Below are 14,337 nucleotides of genomic sequence, written 5' to 3'. Positions count from 1 at the left end.
TCTGGGTGTTGCATTGTGTGTGTCCTGTGTGTTTACGCTATGTATGTGTGTGTGCTTCTGCTGCTGAAGTGGTATCATTGGGCAAGCAGTAGCAGCTCTAGCAGGCTGGCTGAACGCAGGATGACCCGTCTCCCCTGAGGCTCCAAATCACTTCATCATCATCAGTTGCTCCTCACAGTGGAACAGATGAGATTTCATTCCCATCAAGTACAAGGCAGGAACCAAAACTGCTCTGCTAACTGGATAATCTACCCCCATAAATCAGTAGTAATCCACATTCTGCTCGATCTCAGGAAATCTCTCACATTATTGCCTCAATAACTTTGAGATTTTGCGCAACTTGCAGCCACTGGCACCGAGCTTGCAAGGTCAACCTCAATTTGGCATGAATTTTGATTGGACATGGCAGTCATAGACAGTTCAGCACACTCTGTCATACACACGTTTCCTTTCAGTTGAAATCATGCTCAATCTCAGTCAATTCCAATGACGCATGCTGCAGTTCCTTGTATGTGTGCAATTAGGGCTCAAGCCCGAAGGACTTAAACCCTATTGTTTTTGTGAGGGTTTATTATTTTTCATCAAAAATGTTTGCGCAAATTCCTATGAGATGGTAAATGGTAGAGACAGGAGATTTTTCACATTGATTGGAAGTTGTGTGCAAGTGCTGCCCAAAAAATATGATCCCATTTGGCCTGATGGGGGCTCTAAATTTTAAGCTCAACTTTGCAAAGTCGTAACTGCTACGCCATAAGTCCGATTTATACCAAACTTGGTAGAGAAATCCATCTATCCTAGCTCTAAACACTTGGATATAGAATGACTAAAGTCCGCCTGGCTAGATTTTCCACCATTTTGAATTTTTTGAAAAACACATTTTTGACATCTTCTCATAAACTGTATGTCTGATTGCTGCCAAATGTTCTGTGGCTCATTATTGAACCAAGATTAGCCAAAGTCGCATACATTTTGTTGGTATCTTTAGTTTTTAAAATAATGACCAATGAACATCAAAAGGGCGTGGCTCAGCACATAAATATACCAAAGTCAACAACCGTTGGACCAATCATCACAAAACTTGTAGGATATGTCCACATAAGTTTCTGAAACATACCCTGGAAGTTTAATTCAAATAAACCACTAGGGTGTGCTACAAATGCCAAAAATGGGCATTGCATAACACAAATCAGATTGTAAATCAGAAATTGTTTGTCCAATCATTACAAAACTCACAGGGTATGTTTCATTACAATATTGAACCGTGTGTGTAAAACTATTTTGAAATCCTTCGATAGGGGGCGCCACCAGTTCCAAACAACGTGCATGGGCCTGGTGAAGATTTGGTCATAAATCAGTGACAGTTTCTCAGAACATCACTAAACTTGTTGGATATTTTCAGTTAAGCTTTTGAAGCTTTCAGCTTCTAACAATCTGTGTTGGCTTTAACCCCAGAATCAACACCTCCGGTTATATTACGTTTGTGTGTGCCTCCAGGTGCTGATATGTGCTGAGGATGAGCGGGGTAGGAGAGAACTTGCTGGAGCCGCTGTGCTCTGACCGAAAGCGCAAATTGTCCACCTGTGACACACCGGGCCTAGGGTGAGTGATGGATCCTGTGTGTATTCTGATTTTTAAAAACCTGGACATTATCCAAAGGAATTAAATCAAGTGCAACTGGACTTGGTATATATCCGTGAAAACATTTCGCCTCTCATCCAAGAGGCTTCCTCAGTTCGTGCCTTCCTGACATTAGTTTTTTGAAGTATCTCATTTCATCTTATCTTCAATCATATGTCGTCGGAACATATGCTAACAACCATTTGAAACAGCTGAGTCCTGGGCATGCGCAGACCATAATGGATGTAGTAGGGTGATGTTGTCATGGAAACACATCTAACTCTCCTGTTGCCTTGGCAGGTGTGACAAGCGTCGGAGGGAGCAGGAAAGCAAGTACATTGAGGAGCTGGCCGAGCTCATCTCTGCCAACCTCTCGAACATCGACAGCTTCAATGTCAAACCTGATAAGTGTGCCATCCTCAAGGAGACTGTGCGGCAGATCAGACAAATCAAAGAGCAAGGTACAACTGGAAACAAAATCATATCGGTGTATTTCCGTTTGTTATCAAGTATGTATCAACAGGCTTATGTGCTGTAAATGAATGGAGTGGGTATCATTCTCTTCACAGTTGCATAAAGAGACATGGATACTATTAAACTTTGTTAAACCACCCCTCCAGTAGGAGAGATAAACACAAGTAATGGTGTGATCATTTCATGGCCAGGCTTCCCCAGACTGACACCCACTTCATATGGTTGTAAAGCTGGGGGTAAATGAATACCAGTAATCCCTATCCATGGCAGTGATGGTTTGAAGCCCTGCCTTGTGAGAGACTAATGATACCAGGGACTCCGAATCCATTGTAGACCTTGTACAAAATTGCTCCCGTCCCCCGGCCTTTTTCTTTTTGCAGATTTAAAATGACTGCGTAGGTAAAGGGGCTATGAGCTTCTGCCTATTTTAACTCTACCCAGATGATATTTGTGAGGTTAAGTGGGGAGGGAAGAGAGTGAGCACCATCATATTGGAATCTACCCAGAGGGTCACAGCTGGCTATTGCTGCTCCCAGCGTTGTGTGGCCAGGTTGCCATAGTTACGGGATGGGAATGATGGAGGGCCTCTTTCTTTCTCTTCTTTTTTCTTCTCTGTGGTCCATTTCATACACACACACACACACACACACACACACACACACACACACACACACACACACACACACACACTCCCATTACACTTCTTTCCTATCTTGTTATTAGCTTTTTTCCCCCATTCATCCATCCATCCATCCATCCATTATCCGAACCGCTTATCCTGCTCTCAGGGTCACGGGGATGCTAGAGCCTATCCCAGCAGTCATCGGGCGGCATGCAGGGAGACACCCTGGACAGGCCGCCAGGCCATCCTCCTCCCAACTTATCACTTTTTTCAAAAGCTAAGCTAGTGAGCTTTTGAAATGACAACAAATGAAAACACATTTGATGTATCTGCTTACCAGGTCACTCAGAATTCCCATCTTCTGTTATATGGAGCGGTATCCGACAAAGCCTCAGACACATGGTGATTTTTTTTTTTTTGTTTAAATAGAAAGGCATGTTAACCATGCACTTAAGCATGTGCTGCCACCTGTTGGCCAACAGTAGTTATTCATTTTAATCTGCAGCGATGACGGCTCTCATAACCAGAAACAACAAACGTGGTGATGTTCAAAGGCACCATCGTTTACTATCAATAGACCAACTAAATTTATCAGGATTTTTAAACTTCACTTGGTGGATAATCTGTCAAGGTAGTCATTCAGTTATTCTTAACCAGTGTCAGAAATGTTGAGAAGAATATATAGCTTTCTAATGAATATAGGTAGTCTAGTGAACCACATGCAAACTCCTGTGTCCTCCCTTTAACAGCTGGAAGATGGAATAATTTTGACTACTTCTGGCTGTGATTTTCGTGTTACAGACACAAGTTTTTGCATTGTGGGGATTTTTTTTTTTAATATAATTTGTTGTGGGTTGTCCATTGTGATGGGGATGGGATCTACTTCTAAATGAATCCAGCTCTTCCATTTAAAATTGCTGGGGAGGTCAAAATTTTAGAGCATATTCATCCTGTGTGGCTGTTGTTGCAAATCAAGTGTGATTCCACTACCAGACCAATAAGGACACAACAGGCACTGACTGACAACGTGCTGATGAGCAAAAACCTATTGAAAATTGTGAAGGAGCCCATTGGCAGACAAAGGAAACAAGCTCCTTGCAAAGATGACTGAAACGGCATAGGTTTTACAATCTTAGGCACTTGCAAAGAAGTGGTTGGTTCTCACAGATCAGTGTAGAGAAGGCTCTAGACTTTCTTCTACATCAACGCTCTTCTAACCCCTTTTCTCTCATGACCTCAGCTCTTCTCTTCTCAAATTTAAGAGCACCTTCCTTCTTTCATTGCAGAAAGTATCTTTTACATTCTTAAGAAAACTCATTCACACCCTGGTTACATCCCGTATTGACTACTGCAATTCTATCTTCTTTGGTCTTCCCCTCAAGTGTCTTCATAAACTTCAGTTGGACCAGAATTCAGCTGTCTGTATCATTACCAGAACTCTTCCATAGATCATATCACTCCTGTTCTTCAGCAGCTCCATTGGTTCCCTGTTAAATACCATATTGACTTCAAGATCCTGTTCCTCACCTTTGAGGCCCTTAATAACCTAGCTCCTTTGTATCTTTATTATTATTATTAGGTTATACAATGGAAATGGCTTCAGTTAAGTGTCAAAACCGTAATATACACCGATGAGCCAAAATGTTATGACCACCTGCCTTATCTGCTCTTGGGCTTCCATGTGCCACCAAAACAGTGCCGACCCACCGAGGCATGGACTCTTCAATACCCCTGAAAGTATCTGGCACCAAAGCATTAGCAGCAGATCCTTCAAGTCCTGTAAGTTGCGAGGTTGAGCCGCCATGGATCGGACTTGTCAGTCCAGCGCATCTTACAGATGCTCAGGAGAATTTGGAGGTCAGGGCAACACCCTGAATACTTCATCATGTTCCTCAAATCATTCCCGAACAATGTGTGCAGTGTGGCAGGGCGCATTATCCTGCTGAAAGAGGCCACTGCCCTCAGGGAATACCGTTGCCATGAAGGGGTGTACCTGGTCTGCAGCGATGTTTAAGGCAGGTGGCACATATCAAATTGACGTCCACATGAATGGCCGGACCTAGTGTTTCCCAGCAGAACATTACTCAGCGTCATACTCCTTCCACTGGCTTGTCTTCCCACAGTGCATCCTGGTACCATCACTTACCCAGTTAAACAGTGCACACATACACAGCCATTTGTGTGATCTAAAAGAACATGGGACTCATCGGACCAGGCAACCTTCTTCCGCTGTTCCAAGGATGCACTGTGTGTTGTGACACATTCCTCCCGTAGCCATCATTAAAATCTTCTGTGACTTGTGCCACAGTAGACCTTCTGACGGTTCGGGTCAGACAGGATAGCCTTCGTTGCTCTCGCGCATTGATGAGCCTTGGATGCCCAACGCCCTGTCGCCAGTTTGTGGTTTGTCCCTCCTTGGACCACTGTTGGTAGGTATTCACCACTGCTGACCAGGAGCACCCCACAAGCCTTGCCATTTCAGAGATGCCCAGACCCAGTCATCTGGCCATAACAATTTGCCCTTATCAAAATCCCTCAGCTCTTTATTCCTGCCCATTTCTCCTGCATCCAACATGGTGACTACGAGAACTGATTGTTCGTTTACCATCTAATCTACCCAGACCTTGACATGTGCCCTTGTTGGGAGATGATTAACGCTATTTGGTTAACCTGTGAGTGGTCATAATATTTTGGCTCATCAGTGCACAAACGCTCACATTATAAAATACTCTCATTATCACTGTTATGATGTAGCTGCATGTTCTTGTTTGTCCTCAGGAAAGAGCTCGTGTAGCGATGATGATGTCCAGAAGGCGGATGTGTCCTCAACTGGTCAAGGGGTCATTGACAAGGACCATCTGGGGCCGTTACTCCTACAGGTCAGCTTTCGAGACCCTCACTGGGGGCCCAACATAAATAAGCTGTACTTCCATAAACTGAATCAGTGCTTTGCTCACATGTCTCACATCTACCTATAAAAGAAGTCTCAGATGAATTTTTCAAGGGGCATGTTGTGACTGTAGTAGGGTGTATATAATCAGTTTAACTACATCAATAATCCTTCTCTATCTGACTCTCCATTGTGATTCCTTGGTTGTTGCTAGGCCCTGGATGGCTTTTTGTTTGTGGTGAACCGTGAAGGCAGCATTGTTTTTGTGTCAGACAATGTGACCCAATACCTGCAGTATAAACAGGAGGAACTAATCAACACCAGTGTGTACAACATCCTCCATGAGGAGGACCGGGAAGAGTTCCACAAGAACCTAACCAAGTCAAATGGTGAGACATGGGCTCGGCACATTTATTTGAGTGTTCACACATAAATGCATGCTCTCAAACATGAGCCCGCACACCTGTCATGAAATTACATAAATATGAAACACTGCTGTGTGTCAACATATCAGCTACTCTTACCTTTGAATTAAAATCATTCAGTTCCCTGTGCCCCCTGATCATTGAACTAGTGTTTGACTTTTACTCAGCCTCTAATGGTGCATCCTGGGGAGGAGAGGCGCCCCGGCAGAAGAGCCACACTTTCAACTGTCGTATACTGGTAAAGTTTGCCCATGGCCTGAATCATGGACCGTCAGAGGAACGGCCTGGGGGCCAACGCTACGAGACAATGCAGTGTTTCGCTCTCACTCAACCTCGAGCCATGATGGAGGAGGGAGAAGGTAGGAGGGATGACCTTCTTTTTTTTTTGCATGCAGTACAACATTTCTTGACATGGCGCCTGAGTGAAAGCCAGACATGAAATCAGAAGTTATTCCCAAATGTGTGAAAACTGATAAGTGCTGTAGGAGGATAATTTCTTCTGACTTGCAAGCATAAAGAAGGCCAATTTTATGCTAGGCACTGTTGACAGTCTAGCACCTACTGTTAACTATATTTACTAAAAAAAAAATATGGTAGGCCTTAAGACGTCAGTACTCATTAAATGTGGATTGTACATTGTACTGATGTTTGTGTCCCTGTGTTCGTTCAGATTTGCAGTCATGTATGATCTGTGTGGCACGGCGCATCACCGCAGTGGAGAGAACAGAGAGGTTCAGTACACGCCATGAGCTGTCTGGTAAGTTTCCACTTCACCGGATCTGCTTTCCTCAAATTCATCCATTCATAGAGCAAAATAGTGAAATGAAAGGACTTGACTTCCTGAGATAGCTAATCATTGTAAAATTTAAGGGGGATAGAGGTAGTTTAGGGTAGGAGCTTTGCTGGGGCCTGACTTGAATTCTAATGAGAAAAAATCTCACGTGGAGAATTCCAGTTTATTGACCTGACAGCATTAATTTGCAAATTTTGCTCGTCAGCGGAAATCTTGCATACACACAAAAAATATTGGATTCAAAACAATTGTCTCCTTTGACATTTTATATACCCTAAATAACTACACTCTCAGGCTTAATGAATATGCAAATTCCCTTGGTAACTATAAACCATCATATGGTTATACTTACTCTCACACACTGACACGCACATTTTGATCTTTGTTTGTATTTTATTTGAGGCCTATTTTGTTCATCTGTTGACTAAAAGGATAGCCAGTGGCTTTTGTACGTTTCATTGCATAACCCCAATAATATGTATCCTATGTTCAGGCAAGCTTATTGAGATTGAACAACAGAGCACACTGCACACCAAAATGCGTCCAGGGTGGGAGGACTTGGTGAGACGATGCATGCAGATGTTCCTGCATCGCAGTGAGGGACAGCCTTGGTCCTACAAACGCCACTATCATGATGGTACATTATTACTACATAGTGCCTGTCATCTTTGATCACCTCCTATGTGCCCCATCTTTTCAGTGTTCCAACTGTGCTTCCTTTGTCTTGAGTGAGCTCATTTTCATGTGGCTGTTGTTCTCTCGTTCATTGCCCTAGCTTTCCTTCATGGTCATGCAGAGACGCCACTCTACCGCTTCTCTCTCTCTGATGGCACCCCAGTCACGGCGCAGACCAGGAGCGACCTCTGCCGGAACCCCAACTCCAATGAGCCACCCACCTTTCTTTCCACTCACCTGCTACAGAGGTGCGAGCGCTTTCAGCGTTGAAATTTGCATTCCAATCACTAAAATCAGTTCTAAGATTGGCCAGAATGTGATTTTCCTCGAAAGACATTTATTTAGGAAACTGTATTTCATATTTAATGTTTCCCTTTGTCTTTTAGAGAACAGAATGGTTTCCGTAATAACCAAGGTGGAGGCGTGAGACCTCAAGGCATGGGGGTGAATCACCCCAACCCACAGATGAACATGGGTCCAGGAGGGCCCATGGGCATGGCTGTGAACAGGGGTTATGCCATTGCTGACCAGGGTGGCATGCCACAAAGAGGGGCACCCCCATACGCTGGGGGCAACCGCATGAATTCTGTGAACCAAATTAATCCCATGAATACTATGCAGCAAATGAATCAGTTGAACTCCATGCACCAGATGAATCAGGTGAACTCCATGCACCAGATGAATAACATGGGTCAAATGAGTCAGATTAATCAAATGAATACAATGCATCCAATGAATTCACCCATGAGCCTGGGCAACCAAATGGGGCCCATGAATCAAATGAACCAGATGAATCAGATGGGTCACCATGGCATGCATCAGCAGCACCAACATCAGCAGCTCGGTCAGTTTCATGGAGGAGGAGGTGGTTATGGGCTGGGAATGACCAGCCCTCCTCAGGCCAGTCCTGGGATTAACGGACCCACTCACAATGTCATGGGCTCTCCCAGAGTCAGAGGAAGCCCCAAGATGGCAGCCAGCCCTTTCTCACCTGGAGGTATACCAAGCTACATGAGCAGTGTTAATTTAGTCAACCAAAAATACCGTAAAGATTGTTCATTAGTCACCCTTTTTCCATGGAAAAAAAAACAAGATAATTACAAAATCAGAACTTGAAATTGTTTAAAGAAAACAATCAGGAAATATAATATCTACATTTCCTCATATTTTTTCTCTAGAAAGATGAAGTTTGTTTGCTGTCGTGTAAGCATAAACTATGAATAATAGTCTTTATCAAAAAATTTACATGCCAGCTTACTGCACCGAAAAAAAAAAGTTTTATCATGTCCATGCCTGACTCAACGTTGTTTTCTCCAACTCCCTGTTAAAACAAAAGTATTTCAATTTGTTATCTGCTCATTTTCATCATGGAAACAGGATCATACACAAATATTTTTGTCATAGTGTCTGTCAACAAAATTCACACTATAGAATGGAAAGAGGTATTATAAACAATTAAGAATTATGGCTGCATTTATGTAGACTATCTTCTTAAGTCACAACAACAAACTCGCTTACCTTTTTTACTAATCCAGTTTACTTTGCTCAAATGCTATTGTGTTTCCTTTGCAGGTATGAACTCTCCAATGAGCTCCAGTCACCCAGGTGGATCTGGTGGTGGTGGAGGAGGGTCCACCTTCTCCAGCAGCTCTTTAAATGCCCTGCAGGCCATAAGTGAAGGAGTGGGCAATGCCATGCCTTCCTCCCTCACCTCTCCTCCCCCACACAAGCCTGACAGCTCCCCTAGTTTCGGCCCTTCAAACCAGAACCAGGCTCAAGGAGGCCCCTGTAAAACCACCCACTCCGACTCCAAGAGCCCAGGCAGCTCATTGGGGGCTGGAGTGGAGCAGCAACCCCACCAGCAGCACCCACGCACCCCTACCACTGAGGGCCCCGCAGACAAGCCAGACAGCCAGGCCAGCAGGGAGGCGGGTCTGACAGTGGGAGAACCCAGTCGAAGAGCACCTGATTCCAAAGGCCACAAGAAGCTCCTCCAGCTCCTCACCTCCACAACAGACGATCTGGTGCCGGTCAATCCCACATCCAGCTCCACCCCCGAAGCTAAGGATGGAGGTGCTGGAGTCACTAGCCCATCCTCCTCCACGGGTGTGTCCTCGTCCACTGGCGGGATCAGCCAGCAGAGTGCAGGGGCGGTGTCCTCTTCTGGAGGGACGGGCCACTTTTCGAATCAGTCCCTGCAGGAGAAGCACAAAATCCTTCACAAGCTCCTGCAGAACGGGAACACTCCGGACGAGGTGGCCCGCATTACAGCTGAGGCCACTGGGAAGAGCACCCTTGATGCCGGGGGCCCTGAGGTCGGGCCCCCAGCCACTGCAGGAACCAGAGGATCAGAAGCAAAGCAGGAGCAGCATAGCCCCAAGAAGGAGAAGACCCATGCCCTCCTCCACTACCTCCTCAACAAAGATGATTCTAAAGAAGGCAGTGACATCAAGCCAAAGTTGGAGGAGCTGGAGGGAAGGGGAGCCCAGGGGGCTGGAGTCACTAGCTCCGACCCCCATCCCATGGAAGGCAAAATCAAGACTGAGCCACCTGACGAAGTAAGAATACTTGTTCAAAGTAAATAGGCTGTTCATATGTATATAGATACAGATTATCAGTTTCAAGTCCTCCAAAGAATATTGTGTCCTAATGCTTCATGTGTCTTCTTCCAGCTTGAGACCCTGGAGACTATTCTTGGAGGCCCAAGAAACAGCTCTAGCTTTTACTCTGAACCAGACTCTAGAGCTGGGAAAGAAATTGGAAACAAGCAGGGGAATGCACCTGACAGTATGCATGGTAGGGTTGCTAACTTTATGATATCCTATATGGAAATGGTATTGTAATGAACAATCCTGTTGTTTAGCTCTTTGATATTTGAAAGTCCATTCCAAATAGTCAGCCCAGCTCATCACTGCAGCTGTTGTTTTTCAACCTTTACCCCTGTAAATTGTTTAACAGTGGCAGTGAGCATTACAAAGAATGCAAAAATGATATGGACTTTTGCTGGTTTGTGTTGCAGATGGGGAGAGAGGCGCCATGGTCCAGAGCCAGAGAGGGCCCTATCAGAGGGCCCTGTCTGTGGATGCCAAACCCTCGAGTGGAGATGGAGGAGGGCTGGCTGGAAGGAGGAATGTCCCTTGCCCAACCCTGGTCAAACAGGAAAGTGGGGAGGCGCCGATCCGAGCTGGCACCATGGCCAACAGCTTTTCTGGGGGTATGGGTGTGTGTCCACCACGGGCCGGTGCTGCAAGTAACTATCCACTTACCTCACCTCTACATGACCAAAACAGACAGTTTGTTTCTCTGACTAGGTCCCATTGGGGACGACAGAGGCTTATTAGGGATATTTCTTTAAGCAACTCATGAGTTTATGGTCTACTTGTTGTTCAGGAGGTATGGGTCGAGGCATAGGGATGCAGCAGCGCCCTCCCATGGCAGGAGCAGGGGACTGGGGGATGCCAAGATCCAGTGGCAGCCCTATGGGGGGACCTGGTCATCCTGGTATGGGCCGTCCGGGCATGATGGGAGGACCTGTGATCAACCGTTCCACCAGTGTGCCTGGAAACACACGGTCAATGCTGCAGCAGCAACTCATGGAAATGGGTATGTTTACTTATGTGTGTTGTATCATTACAAGGACACTCATACAGTTAGTTTTCTTGTATAGTTTAAACACCCATATATAGGCCACCACATTTAAGTTTTTTTTGTACATTGGGTGGATTTTGGATGTTTTGTTGGATTTCTTGATATAATCCATATCAGGACAGCATTTATATCAGTAGGGGAGGGTGGGCAGTTATCATCTCAGAAATCATTCTGCCTGGAAGAAACATGTCAGCATTAAATTACTGACTTAGCCTCATTATGGCATCCAGAAAAGATTGAGAATTTTTTTTTCTCCATTTCCCGCCTTTATTGGATAGTGATAGTAGAGAGAGAGAGATAGGAAAGGCAGGGGAGAGAGAGGGGATGACATGCAGCAAAGGGCCCAGGCTAGATTCAAACCCAGGGTGATGCGGTAAGGACTCAGCCTTATGTAGTACGCGCTCTAACAGGTGAGCCACTGGGACACCCCCATAGATTGAGAAATGTAATTATTAATTGAACTATTGAGTGTTGATGCAGCCTGAATTCACCATGTACAAGTTTTTATCAATCAATTAAAAATCGAAGACTGAAACAGTTTGCTTGAACTAGTGTTCAACCCCTTTGCACCAATACTGTTTTGCGTGAAGGTGCATCTAAACTCCTTTGGTTGTCCTAAAGGTGCCCCATAGACCATACAAGAAGTGGACAACATTGGGTGCTTTTGAAAATGAAGTCAAAATATCTCTGCTGCTCTCTGTTGGCTGTTTCCAGTACAACTTTAAAACATGCCCACACCCATGCGAGTGAACAGAGTACAGACCAAACTAAACAAGACGAGGTCAAAACCTAGTATATGGCTGGACTGTGTATGGTTAATGTACGGAATTGTGGTCAATTTTGTACAGTGGCGGCACTGCAAACGCTCCTTGATGACATAATATAAAACTGTTTGCACCGACTCATTTTGAAAAGGAAACGGCAAATTGGGAAACTCCAACTTGGCTGTACAACCGATGGTGAAACTCCATCAACTCACGCAGGCACTCACGCTGGCACTCACGCATGGACACCAGCATGTGTAGGGCTGGCCCCACTGTCGCGGTCCAGCCAAAAACAGACACAACATCTAATAGATTTTTTCTTCAGGAGTATTCTGTTATTTAAACTAGTTTCCTTTACATTAACATTTTTCCTAATATCTTTTGGCTAACTGAAATTATTTGATGATATTCACATTAGCCTGGGTATGAGTTGATTGACGGTTCTACTTGCAGCAGCATTGAAGAGCAGGCAGGTCAGTCACTGAGCACACATTGATATGGGTGGGTGGCACGGTGGCCCAGTGGTTAGCGCTGTTGCCTCACAGCAAGAAGGTCCTGGGTTCGAACCCCGGGGTTGTCCAACCTTGGGGGTCGTCCAACCTTGGGGGTCATCCCAGGTCGTCCTCTGTGTGGAGTTTGCATGTTCTCTCTGTGTCTGCGGTAGGTTTTCTCCTGGTGCTCTGGTTTCCCCCACCATCAAAAGAAACATGAATGTTAGTGTTAATACTAGGTTAATAGTTAATACTCACGCCCAGGTCTGTGCCCTGACTGAGGCATGGCAAGACGAACTGGAGTTGGTCCCTAGGCGCTGCACAGTGGCTGCCCATTGCTCCTAGCTACACAGCTAGAATGGGTTAAATGCAGAGCATGAATTTCCCCACAGGGATTAATAAAGTATGTCATTTCATGTCATGCCACAGCCCATCTCTCCTGTGGAGACTTACTCCAAATTTCATCAGTTGTGCAAACTCGAACAACATATAACGGTGACCAAAATGGCAATATTTTGGCTTCAGAAAGTATTGTGGTAGTGAATGGTGTCGCATTGTAAACTTTTATATACAGTCAATGAGATGCCAATTCAACTGATTAGTCATGTCTTTATATGAAATACATTTCTGCATGAGACCCCACAGATGACTATTAAAACAGACGCTACCAAGTTTTATGAACTGTCCATCAAAGTCAGAGATATATGTGTCATGAAGCAAAGATTTGGGGGAGGGTAGAAAAACAACTAAAATCATCCTTAATAGTTCACACTTTAATATTTGGAGCTATCGTTAAGCATGGATTAAAAAAAACTATCAAATTTTTTCCTAGAGTTACTCAGTCAACCAAATTGAATATCTGATTTGACATGACTAAAAAACTAGTCTGAAAGAAACAGAGTTTCTTGGCTGTGAGAGATGTTGCTGAAATAGCAGTTGCCAGAGTGCACATCACACATTTAGGTTGTGTGGTAGAGTGGCCTAAGGGAAGCAACCCCATAATACAGTATACCTTTTGCTTGCAAAAAGACACAGGAAAGACTGCAAGTAGGAGATAAGATTCTTGGTGTTATATGAAATTTGGACTGGACAAACAGAGCTTTGTGCTGTTCACCAGTGCACAGCTCATCACCCGTCCAACACCATCCCTACCATGAAGCATGGTGGTGAAAGCTTTAAGATGTGCAGGTCTTTTAAGTGGCAGGGCCTGGGGGACTTGAAAAACAAATGCAATCAAATTCATCTGACTTCTTCAAAAGAACTGGCCTCAGAGCACTGAAGACCTTGAATTGAGCCAGGAAAGTCACTCTAAAAATGAAGCCAAATATACTGAGAGCTTCAGAACAAATATGAAAGCCCTTAATTGGCCTAGCCCAAACTTCAATACTATTGACATTTTTGAAATTTCCTGAGGTTAGCTTTTAACCAGCAGTCTTCATCCAATTTGAATTAAAACATTTTTTGAAAAAAAAATCCACATTTGTCAAGTTTAGAGGTTTCCAAGTAGCTTTAAACAAAAAGGCTTTAAAGCAGCAATTGTTAGCAAAATTGCCTCTGCAAATTTGTACAAGGTTGAATACTAATTTGTTTGACACATTGTTTTATTTTCATTTTCAGTGGTTTACTAAGGAATTCAAAAATATAGTTTCAGTTTGTCATAACAAGGTGTTTTATAGAGACAGACACAAATAACATCAACAGAGGAGCACATAACTGGTGCGCAGGTGCGCATGCGTGGTCAAAATAAATGATGCACAGCAGATAATACGAAAAAAGGCACTTTTGCATACCAACATTTTTGCAACACTATGACAAATGTGTGAATTTTAATAATCAGTTGTTAATCGTGCAACTTTTAGCCTTTTTCTTGATTAAGTGGATGCGTTTTTTGTTTTTTTTCCCCCCATTTAGCAAGGTTAAGTGTTAAACCATGAGCTC

General features: G+C 44.2%; 1 protein-coding gene across 7 annotated transcripts in view; it reads left to right on the top strand.

Moving 5' to 3' along the window:
* Nucleotides 1-14,337, top strand: part of ncoa3 (nuclear receptor coactivator 3) — a 43,173-nt gene that overhangs the window by 20,109 nt on the left and 8,727 nt on the right. For all 7 annotated transcript variants that reach the window (XM_056273353.1, XM_056273358.1, XM_056273352.1 and 4 more), the window contains 13 exons: nucleotides 1,495-1,599; nucleotides 1,918-2,078; nucleotides 5,492-5,592; nucleotides 5,818-5,992; nucleotides 6,196-6,387; nucleotides 6,699-6,785; nucleotides 7,315-7,458; nucleotides 7,597-7,744; nucleotides 7,883-8,493; nucleotides 9,069-10,054; nucleotides 10,169-10,292; nucleotides 10,516-10,746; nucleotides 10,887-11,099. In XM_056273353.1, coding sequence (XP_056129328.1) covers nucleotides 1,514-1,599; nucleotides 1,918-2,078; nucleotides 5,492-5,592; nucleotides 5,818-5,992; nucleotides 6,196-6,387; nucleotides 6,699-6,785; nucleotides 7,315-7,458; nucleotides 7,597-7,744; nucleotides 7,883-8,493; nucleotides 9,069-10,054; nucleotides 10,169-10,292; nucleotides 10,516-10,746; nucleotides 10,887-11,099 — 3,259 coding nt within the window. In that variant the 5' untranslated portion in view covers nucleotides 1,495-1,513. The remainder of the gene's footprint in view (nucleotides 1-1,494; nucleotides 1,600-1,917; nucleotides 2,079-5,491; nucleotides 5,593-5,817; nucleotides 5,993-6,195; nucleotides 6,388-6,698; nucleotides 6,786-7,314; nucleotides 7,459-7,596; nucleotides 7,745-7,882; nucleotides 8,494-9,068; nucleotides 10,055-10,168; nucleotides 10,293-10,515; nucleotides 10,747-10,886; nucleotides 11,100-14,337) is intronic.

The sequence above is a fragment of the Lampris incognitus genome, chromosome 2 (assembly GCF_029633865.1).
Source record: "Lampris incognitus isolate fLamInc1 chromosome 2, fLamInc1.hap2, whole genome shotgun sequence".
NCBI classification, from domain to species: domain Eukaryota; kingdom Metazoa; phylum Chordata; class Actinopteri; order Lampriformes; family Lampridae; genus Lampris; species Lampris incognitus.
The sequence above is the reverse complement of the archived record's forward strand: the minus strand, read 5'-3'. Positions and strand labels throughout refer to the sequence as shown.